The sequence below is a fragment of the Mastacembelus armatus genome, chromosome 8 (genome assembly GCF_900324485.2).
Source record: "Mastacembelus armatus chromosome 8, fMasArm1.2, whole genome shotgun sequence".
Lineage (NCBI taxonomy): Eukaryota > Metazoa > Chordata > Actinopteri > Synbranchiformes > Mastacembelidae > Mastacembelus > Mastacembelus armatus.
In genome coordinates this window covers 977355-1002088 of record NC_046640.1, presented here as the reverse complement: position 1 = coordinate 1002088, position 24734 = coordinate 977355, and the positions used below count along the sequence as shown (strand labels likewise).

Sequence of the window (24734 nt, the reverse complement as noted above, 5' to 3'; positions counted from 1 at the left end):
GCTTCTCCAAGGTGCTGCAAAGTACCAGGAGAAACTAGGTGCAGGTCAAACCAGAAAGAACTGCCGCTGGTTTAAGTGTTGCAAATACTGATTAGGTTTAGGTTTGGCTGCCCTTACTGCACTTTGTACACGGTTAATTGTCTATGTAATTTATATTAAAAGCATAGCATGTGTATTTTAGTGTCTAAAACTTTTATACAGTACTGTATGTCTCATTTGTTCCATCTGTACTGACAAAGAAATTGTCTGTTTGTAGATTTAGGAAATATCTCTTCACCCAGTGCTTGTGAGCAGCTTATCCTGTGACATGTAAAGTAGTACATGAAAGAAACACTAACATGGGATTTAGTGACACACTCGAGGTTATGCATTTTTAGCTGTGATCACATGATTGTGTCCTTTGGTTGTCTCAACAGAACTGAATGACTACATGATTAATATATGCTATTTTAGTAGTTTTCAAAATGTGAATGTCTGTAATTTTTCCATCGAGCAGACAATCCAGTGCAGTGTCAAAAGACTTTAACCATATATGGGTTTTCTGAAGACTACTCATAGTAAAGGTGTTTAAAGGTGCCAGTAGCCACTTGTATGTGCCAAATCTTAACCTTTCATTGCTTTTAAGTGCTGAGAGGTTCATAATAGCTGGTCATCGATATATTCACATGGCTCACACTCATAGAAATACATTTATTACTATGAAATGTCAAAACCTTGAGGTGAAGAGCTGAAAACACTGACAATTATGTTTTAGCTAGTCACACAACACTAAAGGTACTCTGTGGAGTTAGTTACCACCAGTAGTGCTATGAAGTAGTGTTATTATGAGTATGGTCAGATCTTGTTCACTTTGTCTCATACATACTCTCTATTCATATCTTACCATAGTTTCTTGCTATTACACTGGTTGATGACAGTTATATGCCAACAAACTGAACAACTTACTACCAGTCAAATGTGGTTGTAAAAGGTGGAGCACTTAATGTGTTTAAAATCAGCTTTAGAACTGTTGTATGATCAAGAAACAACATCCACCATGTTGTTAGGCCTCAAAAACACACACAGTTTGTGTTGTTTACAGAGAAACTCCACAGGGTGCCTCTAGATCTAAATATTCAACTTAAACATTTTTCACCCATGTTGAACTAGATAGGCTAGACCACAGGTTTGTAGTAGTGAGAAGAACAGAATTTAAATATAGTGAGCACTATATTAAGTAATATTGCACAAATGGTCCACCTCCTAATATTTTTCATTGTGTATTTGCTTGTTCTTTCACACAGGATTGTGCTTTCATACATTGTAAATGTTGTACAGAATTGAAGTACTATTTATGTTTAGGTCATTCCACTTCTTACCAAGTCTCTGTGAGGATTTGGCACAAAACTGTGTGTAGTAGACACATAATATATAGCATGCTTAAAATGTTATAGTCAAAGTATTAACCTGAATTAATGATATTAAATGATGGAAAAAACACACATGCTCATGTTGATTTCTTTTAATTGTGTACATACACAAAAATATGGGTGATTATGTTGTACAAATTAGATGTGTAAATAAAATCTATTTAGTTTGGCATGACCAAGTTGGCCCTGGTTGTTTGATCTATCAGGGCTCAGTTATCTGTAACAACTGGTTAGAAAATAAGTTTATTTAATACAACTCTATACATTATGATTAGGAATATGAATTAAATATTATGAGCACATGCGGTATAACAATAACAATTAAAGTATTAAAAGCAGAATTTGATAAAGGGAACTTTTACACAACAGGGCTACAGTATTAAGTACATTGATAGTGTGACAGAGCAACGGTCCTTGAACACAAGATACTCACTGCATGGACGGTTGTCCTACAGTAGATCCTGTCATATCAGTGAATATGACAGTAACTAAACTGTCCCTATAGTCCTGTTACCATCATTATAGCTTGTGAAATTTGGAGAGAAAGTCCTGAGAGCAAAAACTGTAAAAACCTGAGTGATCCACCAACTGTTCCACAATTGCCATCACTGAGTGAAGATTTCAGTTTCTCCAGTACTGTAGTTCATGCCTGAATACCTTCAAACCAAGTCACATCCACATCACATTCATACCAGCTATACTTCTGGCTTCAATGTCAATTAGCAAATATTAGCCTGTCAACATGAGCCAAGACTAACTTATTACTCATTGAATATAATGTTTTTGCTGTCCTCCAGAGCTTTGACTGGTCGTCGTACTGCACTTACTGTATGTACCTGTATACTATGTAGTAAGAGGCTTAATGACCATTACTTGAACCAATTACAAGATTTCTACTTTTAAAATACGAGAGATGTTCAGTACTGCATGTTAGAAGCCCTGTACACAAAATGTCATGTAAGTAAAAGTGTTAGCAAAATGTATCAAAAGTGAGTACTTTTTACTCATTCAAGTAAAAATATTCAGAATGAAGAAAAATGACCTTAGTGCTCATTTGTAATATAATATAATATAATATAATATAATACATTTGTACTTGGATTATTATTATCTCTATAAAATATAGTGGAGTAGAAGTAGGTTAGAAGGCAACATAAAATAAAATACTGAAATAGTGTCCAATGTTCAGGGCAGGCAGCATAAAGCAGAAGGATGCAAGGCAGCTGGACAAACTGGTGCAAAAAGCTGGTTCAGTGACTAGAATGAGGCTGGACTCACTGGGAGGTGTGGTGGAGAGATGAAGTGATTTGTGGCCATACTTGGCCACAAATCACTTCACACCTCCCAGTGAGTCAGATCATTTGTGCTCTGCATTAAACCCATCCAAGGTGCACACACACAGCAGTGAACACACACCAGTGGGCAGCCAATCCTGCAGCACCCGGGGAGCAGTTGGGAGTTTGGTGCTTTGCTCAAGGGTCTCACCTCAGTCGTGGTATTGAAGGTGGAAAGAGCGCTGGCTATTCACTCCACCCCACCAACAATTACTGCCGGTCCTGAGACTCGAACCCGCAACTTTTGGGTTACAAGTCCGACTGTATCCACGAGGACCCCTGGGGAGGGGATAGAGAGACCTTTGTCTGCCCCCGGATTCTCCAAGACTAAGGTAGAGTCCATCCTGGAATACACTGACCATCACCTTAACAACATTCTGATGGAGCAGAGAAGCAGCTGCAGTGGACGACTCACCTCATTGAGCTGCAGGACTGAATGATACAGGAGATTCTTCATCCCCACTGCCATCAGGCTCTACAACAACTTAGCCTACTGACTGACTGATTAACTACAAGTCTACCTGGATTTCCATAAATGAAGTTTATCTCATCTCATTGATATAAAGAAATGTATTACAGGCAGGTCTTATCTTGTGTGTTCAGGAGACCAGATGGAAAGGTAGCAAGGCCTATAGATTAGGAGCAGGGTTCAAACTGTTTTATCATGGTGTGGATGGAAAGAGGAATGGAGTAGGAGTTATCCTGAAGGAGGATTTTGCTATGAATGTTCTGGAGGTGAAGAGAGTATCAGATAGGGTGATGAGTCTGAAGCTGGAAGTTGAAGGTGTGATGTTGAATGTTGTCAGTGGTTATGCCCCACAGGTACGATGTGAGTTAGAAGAGAAGGAGAAATTCTGGAGGGAGATGGATGAGGTGATTCAGGGTATCCCTAGTTGTGAGAGAGTGGTGATTGGGGCAGACTTCAACGTACATGTTGGTGAGGGAAACAGAGGTGATGAGGAAGTGATGGGTAAGTTTGGTATGCAGGACAGGAATGCAGAAGGACAGATGGTGGTGGACTTCGCAAAAAGGATGGAAATGGTTGTAGTGAACACATTTTTCCAGAAAAGGGAGGAGCATAGGGTGACATATAAGAGTGGAGGCAGGAGCACACAAGTTGATTACATCTTGTGCAGACATTACAACTGGAAAGAGATCAGTGACTGCAAAGCAGTGGCTGGGGAGAGTGTAGACAGACAGCATAGGATGGTGGTGTGTAGGATGACTCTGGTGGGGAGGAAGATGAAGAGGACAAGGGCAGGGCAGAGGACCAAGTGGTGGAAGTTGAAAAAGGAAGAGTGTTGTGTGGCTTTCAGGGAGGAGCTGAAACTCTGGAAGGTCAAGGGGTTCTTCCAGATGACTGGACAGCTACAGCTAAAGTGATCAGGGAGACAGGGAGACTTGATGTGTCACTTGGAAAGAGGAAAGCAGATAAGGAGATTTGGTGGTGGAATGAGGAAGTTCCGAAGTGTGTTATGAGGAAAAGGTTAGCTAAGAAGAAGTGGGACACTGAGAGGACAGAAGAGAACAGACAGGAGTACAGGGAGATGCAGCGTAAAGTGAAAGTAGAGCTGGCAAAGGCCAAACAAAGGGCATATGAGGATTTGTATGATAGGTTGGACACTAAGGAGGGAGAGGTGGATTTGTACAGGTTGGCGAGGTAAAGAGACAGAGATGGGAAGGATGTGCAACAGGTTAGGCTGATTAAGGACAGGGATGGAAATGTGTTGACAGGTGCCACAAGTGTGATGGAAAGATGGAAGGAATACTTTGAAGAGTTGATTCCTAGAGCAGGAAGTAGCAAAGATCAGTAAGGATGAAGTGAGGAAGGTGTTGAAGAGGATTAAGAGTGGAAAGGCAGTTGTTCCTAACGACATACCTGTGAAGGTATGGAAGTGTTTAGGAGAGGTGGCAGTAGAATTTTTGACTGGGCTACTTAACAAGATCTTGGAGAGTGAGAGGATGCCTGAGGAATGGAGGAGAAGTGTACTGATGCCTATTTTTAAGAACAAGGGAGACGTGCAGAGCTGTGGAAACTACAGAGGAATAAAGCTGATGAGTCACACAATGAAGTTTTGGGAAAGAGTAGTAAAGGCTAGGCTGAGGTCAGAAGTGAGTATTTGTGAGCAGCAGTATGGTTTAATTCCAAGAAAGAGAACCACAGATGCAACATTTGCTTTGAGAATGCTGATGGAGAAATTCAGAGAAGGCCAGAAGGAGCTGCATTGTGTCTTTGCACATTTGGAAAATGCGTATGACAGGGTGCCGAGAGAGAAGCTATGGTTTTGTATGAGGAAGTCTGGAGTGGCAGAGAAGTATGTTCGATTGGTGCAGGACATGTATGAGAGCTGTAAGACAGTGGTGAGGTGTGCTGTAGGTGTGACAGAGGAGTTCAAGGTGGAGGTGGAACCGCACCAAGGATCGGCTTTGAGCCCCTTCTTGTTTGCTGTGGTGATGGACAGGCTGACAGATGAGGTTAGACAGGAATCTCCGTGGACCATGATGTTTGCAGATGACATTGTCATCTGTAGTGAGAGCAGGGAGCAGGTGGAGGAAAATCTAGAGAGGTGGAGGTTTACTCTGGAAAGGAGAGGAATGAAGGTTAGCCACAGTAAAGCACAGTACATGTAAATGAGAGGGACTCAAGTAGAACGGTGAGGTTACAGGGAGTAGAGGTGAAGAAGGTGGAGGATTTTAAGTACCTAGGTTCAACAGTCCAGAGCAACGGAGAGTGTAGAAAAGAAGTGAAGAGACGTGTGCAAGCAGGTTGGAACGGGTGGAGGAAAGTGTCAGGTATGATGTGTGACAAAAGAGTGTCAGCAAGAATGAAAGGAAAGGTGGACAAGACAGTGGTGAGACCAGCAATGTTGTCTGGTTTAGAGACAGTGGCACTGAGAAAAAGACAGGAGGCAGAGCTGGAGGTAGCAGAGCTGAAGATGTTGAGGTTCTCTCTGGGAGTGACGAGGATGGATAGGATCAGGAATGAGGACATCAGAGGGACAGCTCATGTTAGATGTTTTGGAGAAAAAGCCAGAGAAGCCAGATTGAGATGGTTTGGACATGTTCAGAGGAGGGACAGTGAATACATTGGTAAAAGGATGCTGAGGTTACACCTGCCAGGAAGGAGGCCTAGAGGAAGACCAAAGAGGAGGTTCTTGGATGTAGTGAAGGAGGACATGAGGATCGTTGGTGTGGGTGTGGAGGATACAGAGGATAGGGTTAAATGGAAGCAGATGATTTGATGTGGCGACCCCTGAAGGGAGCAGCCGAAAGGAAAAGAAGAATTACAGTATGTCAGGTTGATTGGTGACTCTAAATTGCCCATAGGAGTGAGTGTGAGGTTGTTTGTCTCTATCAGGGGCGGTTCTAGGATTTCATCCTTAGGGGTGCTTAGCCCTCACTATTTTTCTCCACCTGTTTGTGCTCCTTGTCCTTCAGCATTTAAAAAAAAAAACGTATATCCCTCTATAAAAAAGCAAGCATGTCTTTGAAATGTATAAATGTAAACATAATCTCATTATTATCATCAACCAGTATTACTGTTAGCTAGCTAAATGTAAAAAGACTTTGTATTCAAGAAATGTATTATTTTATGACAGTCAACAAAAAATTTGATTGCTTTAGTTTGCAAAACGTGACCAAACATTGCTAAATTATGAACTGGATGGTGATTATTATGGAGAATTCATTCTTCTCAACTTATTAATGTAACGTTACCTCATTTTAGTAAGTCATAGCCATGGCCCACGATTTTATTGAAAACAATTACGAATTCTTAATTGGTGGCTAGTTTGCTATGTTATTATATTTTTTGTCCGCATATCATGTGCTGGCCTGCATACTATGTATGTATGGACAGCTAATTTGAGATGGCAAATGTCCGTAGACACTGTATACATTGAATGCACAAATACAGGCTAAAGATTTTTTTTTTTAAATGATAGAAAATATCTTCTACCACCTATGCGTTGCTAGACGTTTCAGCATCTCCCGCCTCCAGACACAGCACAAGCTGTTGCACTTCTATCACGCATGCGCAAAATAGCAAAGCGAATAAAATAATTAAATAAATAATAAAGGAAACTCGGATCATCTTTTTAGTCGACATGTCCTGCATTTCTTAGTTATTTTCATTTTTATTTTAAAAAATAAAAATGATACTTTCAATAAATTTTGATAGTTTGATAGTTGATCGTTTTAGGGGGGCTGAAATGACGCCCCACTAAAAAAATGTCTAGAACCGCCCTGGTTTCTGTGTGGCCCTGTGATGGACTGGTGACCAGTCCAGGGTGTACCCCTGCCTTTCACACAAAGAGAGCTGGGATAGGCTCCAGCAGATCCCTGTGTCGCTGGTTAGGAGTAAGAGGGTATAGATGATGGATTTATTACAGCAAACTATATTAGAGCACTGCTGAATTTCTCCCAACAAAAACATTAGTCTGTTGTACAGATTTCGTCTTCGTGTATAGAGAAAACTCTGGGTTGTGAGCTAACGCCACAGGCTGGGATACTAAAGGATTTAGAAGATTAAAAAAAAAACACAATACTTTCTGTGTGCCGTTTCACACTCCAGGCCAGCAGGCGGCGGTAATGGCCTGCACGTGTCCATATGTCCGCCGCCAAAATGCTCGTTTCACAGAAGAAATATTTTTCTTTTCGGAAGAAGATCCCGACAAAGCGGCCCTGTTTCTTTTCAGCCACAAAAAGTCGAAGAATCCGAAAACGACGATGTACGCCAGGACAAATACCGGCAACACTCACGGAGACTTTCAGGACAGAAACGGAGTAAATTATGTGACATCGACAGAGTCCTTCGGCCACTGCTCCCAATTGTTCTGGAAAAAGGATCCCAGCGACTCCGGGGTAAGAAAGCCAGCGAGTCCAGCCAAGGTGCAGCTTCATCACACGGCCACTGGAGCCGTGGCTCCTCGTTACCTCGGTACATTTTTCACGCTCTCGTTCCCGGACTGTCTGTTGCCGTTTGGTAGCAGCCGGTGGTCTGAAGCCGCAGGGGGCAGATAGCGGCTTCGTTAGCTTGCAGCTAGCGTAGCGAGCATCACGCTGAGCGGCTCATGGCCTAGCCTGAGTTAGCTGCTGAGCTAAGTGGCTAACGGAGAGTCACTGAGAGTAATTGGTCATAATTGGTGGTAACTGTGAGCTCTGAGCTGTGCACGCCGAGCCGTGTCGCTGCGCGGTGTTTGGTGGCGCTACACGTGCATGGCCAACATGGCCGAGTTTAGAGATGTGTCACTGCGGCCGAGCTGCTGCTAACTCCGGACCACGGCCAACACACAGCCCGGGGAAAACACGCCTGGGTGGCGGCGTGTGCTGTGAGCGTAGGGCTGTGAGTGGCCGGAGACCGTACCATACACCTCAGGGACCTTGTTCGAGCTGCGAAAGCTGAAGTGTTTGCATGAGGCCTGCAATATTGTTAGCGGACCGCACAAAGTAAACACGAGCAGTCCGGCCCACAGGAAGACGCCCCGCGGAGGACTCTGAAAGACCTCTTTGTGAGGGCAGACTGCGACTCGTCCATGCTGTCAGCATAGCGCACACAGGCCACACACTAATGATTTAATATATTAGATATGGGTAGCCTACCATTACTGTGCACTGGCACACATGGCGTTTATTTACACTATAATTACGGGCGTGTTGACTAGCTCCCCTGTTGAATGAACTGTCATAGGCAGCTGGCGTGAGTTACCAGGTGTCGCTCACCTGCTCCGTGTCCCTTAGGTTTACCTGAGCTCTGTGTGCACACTGCATCATCAGTATGTCATTTTAGGTAATGCTGTGTGATCCTACTCAGCCTGGGGTGTGTGCAGTGTCTTCTGTTCCAGGCAAAAAGTCTGTAGCTGTAACCAAGCAAAGTTTGATGTATATGTTGTAGAAAAATTGCACATTTGTGTTTTTAAAAAAAAAAAACCAGCAGAATGGTAAGTTAGGGTTTTAAAAGGGTAATGCCGTATATTATTGGGTAACATTTGTTTTTACTATGTCTTAACACACCATGAACATTTTCTACGGGACATTAAAGTCAGACTCCTTTGGAGATAATGGTAAACTTAGTTGTGACATTCAGATCACAGTGTCAGTATTGCAGGAGGCTGTTTGACCAACATGTCCATCAGCTTTTAGTGACCCTACAAAACTTGTGTTGTTGGTTTGATTCACTGTCTCTCCTCATTTGCTTGTCTGTGTTTTGTGTTTCCAGTATGATTCTGTATGCCACATGTGGTTTGCCAAATGCCGAGTGTGTTTCTTAGCAGTTTTTCCATGAGTTGACATCATGGAGATTCTGTCAAAATTTTTAATTTTGTCTACTTGCATTTGTGTTCTTAGGTTACACTGAGCACTCAGTCTACAGACTAAGCAGCCTTTAGGTTTGAAAAGATGCAGTAAAATGATAGCTGTGTAGTACAACTTCAGCCAGTCATGTGTGCCACAAGTGTGTGTGTGTGTGTATACATATATATATGTATGTGTGTGCACTTTCAAACCAGAGGAACCTTTTCAAATATTTGAATAGTCAAATTGAGAACTAAAAAATTGGGTATTTCTTGCAACTTTGGATTTGTCTTCAAAAACAAAGTGCTACAGTTTTCCCTTGCATTTTTAAGTGCCTGGAAAAAATGCAATGACAAGGTCAATATATTTGACTTCAAACAGCAGAAACAAGTAGTGCAAACCCTGCCAGGTTATGTTAGCATAGAACACCAGCTATGCACAGCCATTTGAAGGTAAGACGTCCAGCAAATCAGCAGTCAAACAGTTTTGCCACCTGAAGTAAGTTTGATGAGTCATGTTCAGAGCAACCACTGCCCCTCATTACAAAAATGCTTTGTGTACAGGAGAGTTTTTGAACTGCAAAGGCATTAGTTTGGCTGAAGTATATGGTCCCATCAAGAAAAACAGTCCCAGCACAACTGAATAACTGAATAAATTGTTTAATGATAATGCATGTGAGCTGCACCATCGCAGTGCAAGTGAAACAGCCTCAAGCTTTATTTATGTGTGGAGCAGGCACTGTGTGTCTGTAGTGGGGGAGGGACCTTCAGGGTCTGTGATTTTTCATTCCAGTAGTTCCCAACGAATATCTATCCATTATCTATACATGCTTTAGTCCTCTTTAGGGTCTCAGGGATCTGCTGGAGCCTACCATCGAATATCAAATAGCATTTTACCTTGAAATGCCCATCTCTATAATGTACACGGTGCCCAGTGAAATAAGCAAAAAAAAACTGTATAGCCAGTATCTTGCAGCCTTGTGAACAAACATTCAATACTGGTTTAAATAAATCAAATATATGGCTTTGCATCTAAGGCCATGTGGTGCTGAATAAGGCCTTGCAAAAAAAGTGATATTTAGATTTATATAGAAATTTCTTAAAACAAACTATTAATTTTCAAACCCCTAATATCAATACTCCTTCTGGCCATAGGGGGGTGACTGTAGCTTCACCGGCCAGTGTGGTATATGGGGCCCAGTCCATTTTGTATAACACACATTTATCTTTCCGGACTGGAAGCGAAGCGAGTCAATGAGTAAAATATCGGAGATTTTAGTAGCACCTTCGTCTTCAAAGGCCAATGTTTGCCTACATTTTGGCTTTAGAACCAAATAATCTTCTGTGCATGAGCTTGAACCAACTTGCAGGTTCACCTACAAGACACCACACTGAAAAGTTAGCAGCGCCCCCTCCACAGAATATGTGGAGCTGAGGTAAACGGCACCTATAAGCTTCCATCTACCTCAGCTCGTGCACAGAAGATTACAGATTCCAGGGTGCATTTCATCATTTCATCTACATCTTTATAGTGTTGGTGAACATGACGGAACCGTGTTACGATATATCAACTCACAGATACATAACAGACGTAGCAGTGCCCAAGATGGTTGGAGAAGTGAGAATGTTAGAACGCCATCTTGGTGACACATAGCCACCATGTAGACCAACTTTTGTTTCTAAACAAAAATCTAGGTTAGCATGAGTGATGTGCTGAGATCAGGCTAACACACTATGCTGCCACATTTACACCAGGAGGGGAAGGAAGGGCCATAGCTTAATATATTGTTCTGTTTGTTGTTCATCACAGTGGGTTTTGTTTTTTGTCTGAACTAATAAGCATAACTTACTAATAAGTAAGTTGCTGAACTTGCTGGTAAATTCTTTTAAGCTGTGAATCACTAGTCATTGACCAGTGAGTCCAGTCAGTGCACTTTTTGTTTTCTGGAGCACCAAACACTAAATTTTCTGTTCAGTATCAAAAGTGACTCTTCTGTAATCTTCTTTGCATGAGCTGATGTTCAAGGCACTTCTACTTTTATAGTGAATATGAATCTAAGAATGATCTTTACATGTAATTTATCATCATGTTATTCAGGGTTCAACATAGTGGGAAATTTTGTCTCCTGAACTGCTATGGTTTAATTTCCTGAATTTTCCAAATTGTAAGCTGTGAGTGAGTGACTGCTTAGTTCAGCAGTGAGGGATACTGGACAAGTTTTGTGTTGGAAGCACTAAACTCTGTTTTACTTCAGTAAGAGAAGACTTGTACTTGATCACAAATATGTGCAATCTTCTATGCCTAAGCTGAGGCTTAAGGCACTTTTTTTATGAATGAATGTAAGAACACTGACATATGCAATTTATTTTCAAGTTCATACTGTTATATAGAATTATGCGCTCAATGATAAATTGTAACAGAAAGTTCATCAAAATAGTTTAACTCAGGTGCCACTATATTGAGATGTGTTTGCCTGTTATTAGGTTAAGTGGTACACAGCAGGTGGCATTTTCTCCAGCTGTAGCCACAGCCACTGGCAGTGGGCGCCCTATAGGTGTGCATGGCTAAAGCTGGCTGTGTGAGCTGTGGGATGGGTGTCCAAACACCAAGAGGTAGGGCGTGCACTGTTGCATATACAAATTGAAGACCATTACCTTTATGTTAAGGGATTTGTGACAGGTTGAGTCAGCGCTGGCGACAAAACATAAACGTTTGGCTATGTATGATCCAAACTTTAATGTTGTGTTTGCATTTTAATTAAAGCCTTTGCTGTATATTGAAGTCGTGCCACAATCTTTATATTTTGCTGTGAGAGACAACATAACTAGCAACAGTTTGCTACCTGCTTTGTCTTTGTGGGTGTGTGTGTAATTATTGATTTTCTTAATGCAGTTGTAAAATAGCCAGCTGGCTGTGACCGTAGCCAACTGTGCCATTGTAGGCGCAGCCAGTTGCTGTGGCTACAGTTGAAGCTTGACCCTACTCAATATATGGCATTATATATTGGTATTGTACTGTTTCAAATTGTATCGTATTGTACCACCAACTGTATTAAGATTAAGATCTTACTTTATTCATCATTATTCAGAAATTCCCAAAGTTTGGGTTAGAAGCAGTGAACACACATACCCGGAGCAGTGGGCCGCCATTGCTGCGGCAACTGGGGAGCAGTTGGGGGTTCGGTGACTTGCTCACCTCAGTCGTGGTATTGAAGGTGGAGAGAGCACTGGCTATTCACTCCGCCCCACCTACAATTCTTGCCGGTTCTGAGACTCAGACTTACAAGTCCGACTCTCTATCCATTAGGCCACGACTGCTCCCCTGTTTTGAGGTACATCAAGGTATGTACATGACGTCCTTAACAATACCCAACCCTAGTGCTAAACAGCTTTTCTACAAGCTTTCATGGTATATTTACACAGGATACAAAATAGTTGCCATTGTCCATCCTCTCATGAATCTGCAGGTGTGTGTTATTGAGCATGTAATTCACATCCTCTGCTGAACAGTTATCTGACGTATCCGCGATCCCCCAGATACACCAACAATGGTGGCCATTTGCCTCCACATAGTCTTTTTTTTATCTTTATCTTTTATCTTTACAGTGTTTAGTTCATATTTAAATGGGATTGGACAAAATGTAATAAATGTGATACTAGTTACGAGCAATCAGTAATGAAGTGCTTGTTGCCTCTCTGCACATGACTTGATATATGCATATACTTTATGTGCTCAGCTTCAATGTGTTCCTCTCCTCTGTCACAGCCAAGTTCAACCATCAGTTGGTGTGATCAGCTCCCTTCATCTTCAGCAGCCCTCTCCACCTCCAGTCTGTCCTCAGCATCACTCTCCAGTTCCAGTCTCTCAATGGAGTCCCAAGCGCCAGCACCTGCAACAACAACATCAGACGATATGGAATCTGACGAGAGGCCGTACGTCTGCGACCTGTGCAACTGTGCCTACAAGCACGCCAGCTCCCTGCTCAACCACAAACTCACCCACAAGACTGGAGACTTCAGGTAGGGACTGACCACTCTTTAGATAAACAAATAAGGAATTTCCACCTCCCAGAAACAAAGATGCCAAAGCTCAGTTTAGTCCACTGTTACTTAAAAAAAAAATGAGTTAGATGTCAGAAATGCCTTAACCATTTTCACCTCTAATCACTTCACACCTCTGTCTCCAAACCTCAGGTGTGACTTTTGCAGTAAGCCCTACACCAACTATATGTCCCTGCGCAATCATATGCGAATTCATGGTCAAAAGCGCTATATGTGCGACCTATGTGGGAAGGCCTTCCGCCTGGCCCGGTACCTTCGTAACCACCAGAGGATCCACGATGATGGGCCTAACCGCTTCGACTGTCCCTCCTGCTGCAAGAGCTACAGGACCATGCTGGAGCTGGCCCAGCACCGGTGCAGTGCTGCTGCGTCCAACCAGGTGAGTCTGTGGAGGAAAAAGTTGCGTGAGAGGTGTGCTGTTCACTGTGTGCTGCATCACTGCACTTGTAAGCAATACCACAGCTGTAGCATGTGCCGTAGACTGTATATTTTATATATTTCTATATGCTTGGTTGCTCTTTTAGTTCATATCAACATCAGGGACTCCAATATTAAAAGCCTTATACAGGACAGCTTTTCTCAAATATACAGTGGTGGAAAAAATATGTGAACCCCTTGGAATTAACTGTTTTTTTTTTTTTGTTTTTTTTTTTCGCACTAATTTGCCATAAAATGTGATCTGATCTTCATCTAAGTCACTAATAGATAAACACAATGTGATTAAGCTGATAACGCACAAACAGTTATAATTTCTCATTTCTTTATTGAACACACCCATTAAACACACTGTGTCAACCCTTGGAGTTAATAGTTGGTTGAACCTCCTTTGACTTCAGGCAATAGCTTTCAGTAGCTCTGGATCAGACCTGCACAAGGTTCAGGAGGATTTTTTGACCATTCCACTGTGCAGAACTGTTTTAGACTCATTTAAGGGATGTCTGGTGTAAAAGGCTCTCTTAAGGTCCTTTAACAGCATCTTTATGGTGTTAAGGTCTGGGCTCTGTCTGGGCCACTCCAGAAGGACTTTTCTTTTTCTGAAGCCATTCTGAGTGAATTTATTTTCCCCTAATGAAGGCAAGTGGTCCAGGCTGCGCAAGCCGAAATCATGATGCTCCCTCCACTGAACTTCACTGTTGGGATGATGTTGGTAAGCTGTGCCCTTTTTGTGATCCATAGTGCTGAATGTTTTTTTTCCCCCCCCCCCCTCTTTTCTCTGTGGTGCTCTGCCACCCTGCCTGTTCAAAGACTTACATATGGTAGACTCATGAACAGAGATTTTTGCCAGTTTCAGTGATGTGTTCAAGCCTTTAGCTGTTACTGTGGGTTCTTCTTTACCTCACTGAGAATTCTGCATTGTGCCTTTGGACTCACATCGGCTGGGTGTCCACTTCTATGGAGAGTAGCCACCGCACTAAACTGTCTCCATTTATAGACAATTTATCCAACTGTCGACTGATGGATGCCTAAACACTTTAAGATGACTTTGTATTCTATTCCAGCCTTATGCAGATCATATGTTTTATTAGGAATAGTTCACATCAGCACATGCTTCTCATATCAATCAGAGTAGCTCTAAACCACACCTCCAAACTCATTTCATCAAGTGAGCTCCAGGTGTACTGACTCGAATTAGCTTGAAGTCATTAGTCTGTGGGTTCACTTACTTTTTCCTCCAGCACTGTGGCTGCTTAATGGGTATGTTCAGTAATGACATGAGAAATTACAGTTCTTGGTGTGTTATCAGCTTAAAAACATTGTTTGTTTATTGTTGTAACTTAGATGAAAATATCATATTTTTGGCAAATTAATGCAGAAAGTTAGTTAACTGGGTTAACTAAAGGGTTTTTCTTGGCAGTATATGTATGTTAGGTCTATGCATGTGAACTAATGTCAGAAAATTGATAGACGAGTCAAAGATAGGCCTGCATTGGTTCAAAACCACAAGGTTTTTGTTTTTTTGTTTTTTTTAAATCTGTGGTCCGATATATGTGTTGCATCATGTCCTGCTAGTGTCCAGTGATGAGAGACCTAAAACCTTTTCCACAAAGCAAAAACATGTCTGAGGCCACCATGTTAAGCACAGCAGCATTTTGACTTCTGTAAAACATGGGAGGACTATTGACAAAACCAGTGAAGTGTTAAAAACATGCAGCACCTGCATCCAGCATACTGAAGTACAACAAATCACTTACAAATGAGACATGGTGTTGAATAAGAGGGGAAAAAGGACAATTCAGTGCACAGTGAGCTGTGGGAGCAGTCAGGCGGGGGCAGGTAATAGGGCCAGTGTTAGCAGCTACTTTCAGGGCTGATAGCTCATTAGCTTTCATTACCTTCATTACTTTCATTAGCTGATAACTCCACCCCCTCGAAGTCAGTAACTAAAGCTTTAAGCTGTTTCATTTGCAATGGCATGCACTAAATTAAAATATAAATTAAATCAAATTTGTTGTCAGATGCACTGAATTTATTATGTATTTAAGTGCATCATCTTCTGAGATCCCATTCAGGTTTTGTGCAGGTTTTTCAACAAAATGTGAGCACTTTCGTCATCACTTTTTTCTTTCTCCAGTTTTTAATGTCCTCTCTGTGTCCTTTGTGACATGCAGTATCAACAGCCCCTGCCAGCTGGAGCTTCGGCACAACAGTATAAAGTTTGTCAATTCCTACTTCCTGCTTGAAGGCACCCAGATATCCCAGGTGGTGTCACTAGCACTATATGCTGGAGTCTTTATGTCCCAATGGTAAAAGTTATCCACTGAGTTATCATGTTGGTTGAAATGCAGCTGAAATGATTGCAACCATAAAAACAGATAACCAAAGTTAAATCACAGCTTTCCTTTAACTAGTTAATGAGCTTTTTTGAAAAAACCCTCAGCATACTCCTATTTGAACTCCCAGTGACATATGTGGTGCTAAGATTAACATCTTCTGTATCATTCTGCAGTCCTGTCCTATTTGACAGGGATCTTGGTAACAACCATTGATTTGATGCATCATTATAACCAGCTTTGCTTATTTACACAAGACAAAACAAAGAGGGCAAACTGTCTCTCCAGTATCCTTTTTAGACAGCTGCTGGCATCCAAGAAGCAAATGTATGTACAACACAACCTTTGTGTGGTAAGGTATATGTTGGAGGGCACAAACCTGGTCGCACAAAATGCATGTCATCAAAACATCCCATCCTTTCACTCCCTCGCTGCGTCTTCCCTTTGACACAGATGTTAAGTCAGCACAGACACAGTAATTATGCCACTTATACCACCAGTATAATTTGTGAACAACCTTGTGCCCCATCCCAGGTATGTACCTTTTATGCAGAATGGTGAGATGGCAAAGTGCTGCCATAACCCCACCTTGAACAGGCAGTGGGCTCCTGTGCCTCCATTACTGATGATATAATAGAGGAGGCGTTAGCCTGTAGGGGGCAAAATTCTTGTGCTGTGCAGTGGCTGATACCTTGATTGTTACAGTGAGAAATTACACAATCTGCACTATGACTGGCTTTTTTGAAGTACAATAAAATATCAAGCCCGTTTAATTTTTGTCAGGCATAAAAGAAGAAAATTATTTTATACAGTGCTTGACACGCCTTAAGTTCAACCACTGATTTAATACATACAATAAAGGATATCCTTGTTCAACCTGTATATGACATAGACAAGAAGAAAAAACTGAGTTATATGGTTATATCCTCTTCTATATATAACAATATGTGCAAGTTTAGACTAGAGTATAAGTATGTGGATCTGTGTTTTTGTATCGAGGTATTCAGTAATACAATCTGAATATCGGATGCAGAAGCGTTGTTGCTTAAAAAAACTGTTAAAAGCCTATTTCTTTGTGTTCTTTTATAAACATCTGATTTCTTTTGCAATTTGCAATAATCAGATGTTTTCATTAAAATAGTGTTAGTTGCAGTCATTTTATTTGATTGTTTATATGCTAAAATTGTTGCACAAGTGGCTGTGTGTGTGTGTGTGTGAGTGAGTGAGTGTGAGTGAGAGATGTTTATATAGGAAGACATATTTTGTATTTGCTCTGATGCATATGCATTGTATGTGCATGTAACATAAAGCAGGACATTTTTCTTGGACCTCTGTTCTCTCTCCAGCTACAGTATTTTACAGTCGCCCTGCTGTAGAGAAAGTGTGCTGTGGGGTTAGGGTTAGACCAGGGTTAGGCTAAGTTTAGGGAAAGGGTCAGGGCTCAGATATGAGAGATTGTCCTCACAAGTATGGTAATCCAAATTTATATGTGTATGTTTGTGTGTCTGTGTGTGCATGGGGTTGGTTCATAAGAACCGGTTCAACTGCCCGTCCTGCTTTAAGAGCTACCGAACCATGCTGGACCTGGCCCAGCACCGCTGCAGCGCCGCGGCCAAAAACCAGGTTGGTTTGAGCGTGAGTGTGTGTGTGTGTCTGTGTGTGACACAGTCAGCAGATCGATGTTTAGCACTGAGGAAGAGCCAACCTGTACATAAGGTTTAGATTTGATGGTCAGGAGCAAATTAACTAGTGATTGTCTGCCTCTAATGAAAAGGTGTCAAACCTCTTTTACAGCGTGGCTTTTGAACATAGTCATTAGACTGCTTCTTTCGCTGCAGAGTTTTTCCTGGGGGCTGTCATCTATTGCAGTCGTACCACTCCGATGGCAGAGTTATATAAAACTCACATTGAAAAAACTTTTCAGGCTCATCGGAGGAAGAATCTGTTTCCCTACAGCTTGCATCTTGTTTACCTAATGTGGAGGCCCTGCTTTTTAGCGGGGTGCTAAGTTAAAATCTTGCTTTTGTTTAAATGTTCTGTTAGTGTACATTTATATCAAATTGAGCTATTATAATCTAATTACACAGCATCCCCTATTAGGTTAATCCAGGCAATAACCAGTCAGCACAGTTTTAAAATGGGTGTCCACAGGTCATGAATGGGTTTTGAACACATCCGTTTTGTTTGAAGCTACTTGTGGAAGTGAAAATAGGTCTATGTTTTGTCCTTTCTTGCTTTTAGCTGATGGCTGACAAAGTGTCCTTGTTTTGTGCAAAATCCATATCACAGTTAATCTGAAAGCTAATATGAGGCCTCAACAAATGCAATGATTGTTTTTAAAATGTAGGGTGTAAAGATTTTGTGCTTTTAAAGCATTATGGGAAAAGTCTTTGAGAGTCTGCTGTACTTCATACTGCAACTTTAATGTGCCACACTTATTTTTACTTAGTTATCAGTGTGTGCATAACTGTTTAATTGGATCTGTATTAATCAAGCCTCACTTGGTCCATATGCCATGGTCTTAGCAGGGAGACTGGTCGTGAAGTGGGAACAATGCCAGTGTGACCCAAGTTTTAAGACACAAACAGAACTTTCCTACAAGACCTGTTCTCCTCTTGCACACTTTGCATTAATGGGCAAAATTTCATCTACAGCACAAAGTGTGTAAAAACAAAAGCGGTCTGCATACTTTGTGAAGCCACTGTGCTTTGAGGCAGAAGGGAAACATGAGTTGTTGTTGTTGTTAGAGATAGGTTCATCTTAGTGTTGGCAGTCACCATTCTGTATAGCTATGATTTCTAGATTTGATAGACCTATATATTCATGAGCGTGTGTTGGTGTGTGTGTGTGTGTGTGTACAACTTGATCACTTCATCCCCTCATACTAATAGGTTCAAATGCAGTTAGGGTGGTGAAAGGTAATGATAATGTATGACAGAGCTGAAATACATAAACTGTTACACTGCATAAGAAACTTGAAGAATGGAGAAAAACAACTGTCCATCACATTCGTCTGTCACCTCTGCTCCACTCTGTATCTTATCACAAACTCAGTATGCATCACTGGCATGAATGTGACAACTGTGTTTATAGAGACACAGGTTAGCTTAAAACATTCTTCCTCCTGTCTTTTTCGGTGCCGTTCTCCCTCTATCCAGTCTGGTGGTCGTCGTTCTAATTTCTCTGCCACTCCTCGCCGTCAGCAACAACAGCAGCAGCAGAACAGCGCTAACTCCATGATGCAACCGCAACATGGAGGACACGGCCAGCAGGAACCTCTGCCCTCCCACTGTGTGTCACCGATGTCTCAGGGTGGGCAAGGCGGCGGTGTGGCCAGCCAGTCTGTGCCTGACCCCCACCAGGTAACAAAGAGAATTCTGATCTCAGGGGCAGGGGAACTATCAGGAAATCATTACCAGTTTCTAGTTTTGACGTTGCTGTGAAAGGGTGTGTTGTGTGTGTTCCAGCAGGGCCGTCCCAGCTCTGTGTCCTCCCAGAGCAGCCAGCAGAGCATGAGGAGCTCATCCTCCAACAAACATGTCGCCTCCTCCAGCGCCACTCCATCCTCCTCGTACTCTCTGCTCCAGCCCCTGGTGCCTGAGGTAAAGGAGATGAGCTCGGGATACACTAGACTGAGCGCCAACCCCATGGTAGGAGAGAGAACCGCCACACACCCGTTGTCTCCTGTCTGCTGGCTAGCTGCCTTCTCCCTGTCTGCCTACTAACATCAGGAGAGAGGAGCTAATGTTTTAATGATTTGTGTGTCCACTGGGAGCCTCTACTTCCAGCGCATTGTCCTCCTCCTGTGGGTAGAAGAGCCACAGAAAACAGTTTGAGGAGGAAGAAAAAGATAACTGTTGTGCTGCTATCTGTAGAGACACCTGGTGGACACTGTCTTTTGGGTTTCAGTCTGCTGTTTTAATTTAAAATGTTGTTGCACAGATTTAACCATGTTTCTACAACATGAATTCAGGGGTTGATCCAGAGCAGACTGGTGCAAAAAGGATATAACAAAACCTGGCACTGCCACAAATGAAATACTGCACAAATAAATTCCATCCTACTGTTCTTCTGCTTCAAAGGCAAGCAAGTGGATGGTCTGTTCTGCAGTTCAAAAAGAAACAGCCTAGCACCAGCTCGCTGTGTATGATTCTATGCACACACATGGAAGCTAGAGAGCAGTGGCTTAAAAACTAATGTAGTTAAAATCACTCAATTACTAAAGAGCTGTAGTCTAAAAAATAATTGATTTTTAGCCTTTATAGCCTCGACTGATGTCATTATTTCCACTGCATAGCAGTCTGAGGGTAAAGGTTGAAATTCTCACAGTGCCCATAAAAAGAGAGAGGCAGAGGTTGAATTCCTTTGGCGGTAGGGCGCTCTCTAACACTACTAATTTGGGGCTGTGCTGTTATCATTGTCCTGCCTTTCACACTTTCACAGTCATCATTCACTCAGCTTGTGTTGCACATCTTGATGTTGTAGTTTGGGCTGAACATTAATTCTATTTATCGTGTACTGAAACACATTTTTGTTTGTTCGAGCCTAAAAGGAGGGGTAAGAATCAGATGTTTATAATGTTCAGTAGCTGTGTCCTTTTACATTTTTGAATCCGTTAAACATTCAAGTTAAAAGTCTAGTCAGGTCTGGCTCTTGGTCCGCATGAAGAAAAAATGTACCTGTGGTATAGCTTTACTCAAAGTCTATTGTCTATGTAGTAAAGGTCAGTAGTTCTCAACACAGGCAGAGAGAAAAAACTGACCACATAGTTAGAACAAAGAGAACACAAGTCAACTCTAGTTGTATGCTACTGTGAAAGCTGGCCCCAAAACAAACATCACTTGCTAATTTACTTTTTGGGCGATGACAAGACTAATGGGACATTTTTGCATATTTTTCAAATAATAATATTGTGTCAACATTCTGCTAATAGTTGAGTAAATAAAAGGTGAAGTGGAATAATTAGCATTTGTATCGGTAGTTTGGAGCTCTGTAGAAATGTGATGTGAGTTTCAGATGTTCATGGTGACATTGGTCTGATGACCTGTCAAATATTAATTGCAGGGCCTTTATTGATCCTTAAAGTACACACACTTCACATCCTGTGAAGCCCAAAGAGGAGGATTTGGATCCTTATCACCATATAGGAAAATAAAATGTATTACTTTATTACTCCGATTTGTGCAGATTTACAGGTTTGTGCTCTGTATCTGTCAACATACATCTTCACTGTGTTTTTGCATTATTCTTGGTGTCCAAAGCTGCATGCTTGGCTGTTTTGTTTTTCTGAATTCACTTTTTCCTTGTGCATCTGACTTTAACCAGGGTATCAGTTGGTGTTATGTGAAAAGTCACTCTACTGACACAAGTTTACAAATTATTCTTTCCTTTCTTTCCTCTCCATCCCTTCTCTTCCTTCAAATCTTTGCCTTTCTCTAACTATACTTTTTTGGTCTTTCTTTTATTCTGTTTTGCTTCTTCCTTTCCCTCCCACCTCCCCCAACAGCCAAAGCACCAGGACACTTTTTCTCTGGCTCCCCAGCGGCCTCTTACCACCATCAACCCCATTGGCCACTCCCTTCATCCGAACGGAGCACCCACGCTGAAGCCTTCCCCTGTGCCACGCACCATCCAGACCATGCCCTGGGAACAGCGCTCCCTCTACAATCAATGAGACGCCTAAGAGCCCTCATGTTGTATCCGCCACCAACACACACTCCTCCTCCCCGCCCTTTTGGATCCACCGTCAAAGGTGGAGGACTTTAGACGCCCCTCGACCACCTCACCCATTCTTTGGAACGTTGTGTTTGGGAATGGGGAAGGGCACCATTGAGAACTAGTTGAGATTGATTACTGAGTAGTTAGGTTTAAAAAAAAATGTGTTGCCTTGACCCTCATGTATGATCTATGCCATGTACTGGATATAAGTTAAAATGTCTGTCCCCTAATCTGTCGTCTCACTAAAAGTTTCTCCTTATCCTCCTGTCCTGCTCTAGTTATGAAAATATCTATCCTCCCCATTATGAATAGTGTCCCCCCCCCACCCACGTTTCCATATGTTAAATGAAATGAGAGGCTATTTTTTATTAAGACTGTATTCCAAACCCTGAATGATGAGGGTTTCCAGGGCACGAAGTTGTCAAAGTAAATATGACAAGGTTCTCCCTCCAGGCTCATATGTTTTTGAACATAAAACCCAACATTTCTGTCTAACAAGGCTTCTGGAAAGTAAAGGGAAAGGGGGAACGTGGACTGTATTGTTTTTTTTTTTTTTTTTTTACATATCCTTTCAACATGCTCCAGAACGAACGTTGTGTATATTGTCCATTAGGAGGTGTCATGACACTTTCAGAATACCATTTCCGTTCTCACTGGCTTCTTGTCTCCAAGCACCAACAGCAAGGACCACAACAACTGGGCTGATTGTTGTTCTACAAAGGTTTTCCAAAACCTATGTTGCAGTTTGGCTCCTGTGTTGGAAAGACTGCAGCCCTGCTGTTGAACCGGACCTCTTCTTTAGCCAGCCACAGGCACCAATTGAGGACAGTTTGGTGCAGTTACTTTGTTTGAGCACACAGCTGAAAGTTCACTTTATTCTGCATCTGATTGGTTGCTTGTTGTTATTGTAGTTAATGATCCGTTGGCTGGGAACCTAGAAAATTAGTCTCCATCCTTTTTGTTCCAAATTGACTGTTAACATATTTGTTCCTTTCACTTTAAAGCACTTTATGAAAAGTGCTGTACAGTTACTGTTACAGTCTCCGTCACTCGCCCTTCACCCTCTGTAGCTGTGTTGGCTGTAAAGATGTAACATTGCCTTACATCAGCCCCTCATCACGACTCACATGATCACCATAACACCGGCAGCAGATCTGGGTGTGATTTGTGCCCATAACATAGCTATATGTGGAAGCTACTGTGGCCAAAATCCGGTATGTCTGCAGCTCTGGAGCCCACCCTCCTTGGCCCCACTGCACATTTTCCAGTGTTGCTTTTTCTGTAGAAAAACATGTCATGCCTGCATCTCACTGCTCCCAGGATGGATCTATTTAACACCTACATGCAGGGTGTTTCAATAAGCAGCCCGTCATTGTTGGCTGGAGAAATCCACAAATTAAAGTGTTTTGCAAACAGTCATTGAGTAACAGTTTAGTTCTGTTAGATTATCTTGCTAACATGGTGCTCATTGAAATACCCACAATTCTACTGACATTGTATTTTCTCTTTTTAAGCTGTTCTTTTTTTATTCATGTTTTCATTGTTGCTTTCTCTCTCTCTCCTTGTAAAGTGTCTTTGAGTATTTAGAAAAGTGCTATACAAATAAAATGTTTTATTATTATCACCATCACTGCTGCTTCTCTTCAACTTGCAGTAGATTCAGGGCTGCAATGAATAGTTATTACTGATTAATGTACTGATGATTTCTTGTTTGAACTACCACACGTCACAATAAGTGAGGAAGCCGTGTTGGTGTATAATTAGATGATTTCATATGTTTTATTTCAGCAAATGTTCCAATCTCAAAAATATTGTTTTATAACAGATCTGAGAAAAACCACACTCACAATTTCAAATCTTAAACCTGGAGTTTATCATTAATTGATAAATAATGAGTTTTTCTTTCAACCAAAACAGTAGGCCATTCATTTTCTGTCATGGTTAAAGAAAATGTCCTGAACTACAAGGAAATATATTACATGGTACTGTAATTTGAGTTTGATAGCAAGGCTTGGATAGAACAAAGGAATGTTTGAACCTGCAGTTCCATGACAAGGAGCAAGTCATGTGCTGATGAAGGATGTGTGACATGGTCAAAGCTCCAGAACAGGTAAGTGAGACCTTGAGTGACAACCACATACAGCTGTGCTGTGATGATATGATATTAGGACACATCTGTGAATTGTGTCAGTGATTTGATATATGTGAGGGGACTATGCCCAGTCATTTAGTTACTATAGTGAACAAAATATGTGTATGTCACACGCATACTTTAGATGCAGGCCTGATATTAATGTCATATTGGAAGTGGACTTAAACTTTTTGCCTGACATAAAGCAGTTTCTTTTGGGGGCACCTTGTCACTGTTGGCTTGTGTGAATTAGTTATGTGAATTTTGATTGTGGTTTTCTATTGACATTTACTTTCAAGCAATATTTCACGCCAAATTGGGGGCAACTGGCTCCACAGAGGAAAGCACATGTCTGACAGGAAAGGATTACCAACATGGTAGAGCATACAAGGGCCTCAAAACAGCCAGATTATGGATTGGCAATTAGTTGGTAGTGAAATTGTGTCCATGGAGATGAGAAGTCAGGAGTAACGAAGGGCCCAACAGCACTTTTGCCCCTGTCCCCCTAACAAAGAAAGCCATGTTGTCAGACAGAGATCCTTCACATTTGGAGCAACATTCAATCTCAGGATGAAACTTCAATTTGCATGTCTTAATAAGAACTGATGGAATAGTTATTATACAGAAAAGGTATTCAGTGTCTCAGAGTGCTGTGTGTAGACAGAAGTAGGCCCGGGAAATCACAACCATCCTTTGCAGTTCTGTGTTCAGACGTTGCTCTAACTATCACATATGCAAAAAACTTAATTTCAAAATGTCATCAATATTATCCTGATCTGCAGGGCTATGGCCACTTCCTGGAGCTTTTAAGAAAATAATGGTCAACATGACACCAACACAGGGATCCTTTTCAAGCTGAACAATAATTAAGTCAAATCTGATTTGTTGTATTAAATTATAAAATAGGCTGGTCAACACATTTTGGTTTCTGGGTGATGTGTTTGGTTTAATCTGTCTGTGCTGCAAAAAACTTTCAGGTCAAAGAAGTTATTATTATTGTTATTAATATGTTTTTTATA

General features: G+C 41.7%; 1 protein-coding gene across 4 annotated transcripts; it reads left to right on the top strand.

Moving 5' to 3' along the window:
- Window positions 1–7371: 7371 nt before the first annotated feature.
- On the top strand, window positions 7372–21727 carry LOC113141307 (zinc finger protein 646-like). Of its 4 annotated transcripts, none has more exons than XM_026325638.2 (7): window positions 7372–7606; window positions 12800–13053; window positions 13228–13474; window positions 17400–17489; window positions 19025–19228; window positions 19337–19516; window positions 21373–21727. In XM_026325638.2, exons 1-7 carry the CDS (start codon window positions 7472–7474, stop codon window positions 21538–21540), a joined length of 1278 nt encoding a protein of 425 aa, XP_026181423.1. In that variant the 5' UTR covers window positions 7372–7471; the 3' UTR covers window positions 21541–21727. The 4 variants fall into 4 exon arrangements, with proteins under 4 accessions (XP_026181423.1, XP_026181421.1, XP_026181422.1 ...); XM_026325636.2 differs by having other exon boundaries at window positions 19313–19516; XM_026325637.1 differs by having other exon boundaries at window positions 7373–7606; window positions 19334–19516.
- The last annotated feature ends 3007 nt before the right edge of the window (window positions 21728–24734 follow it).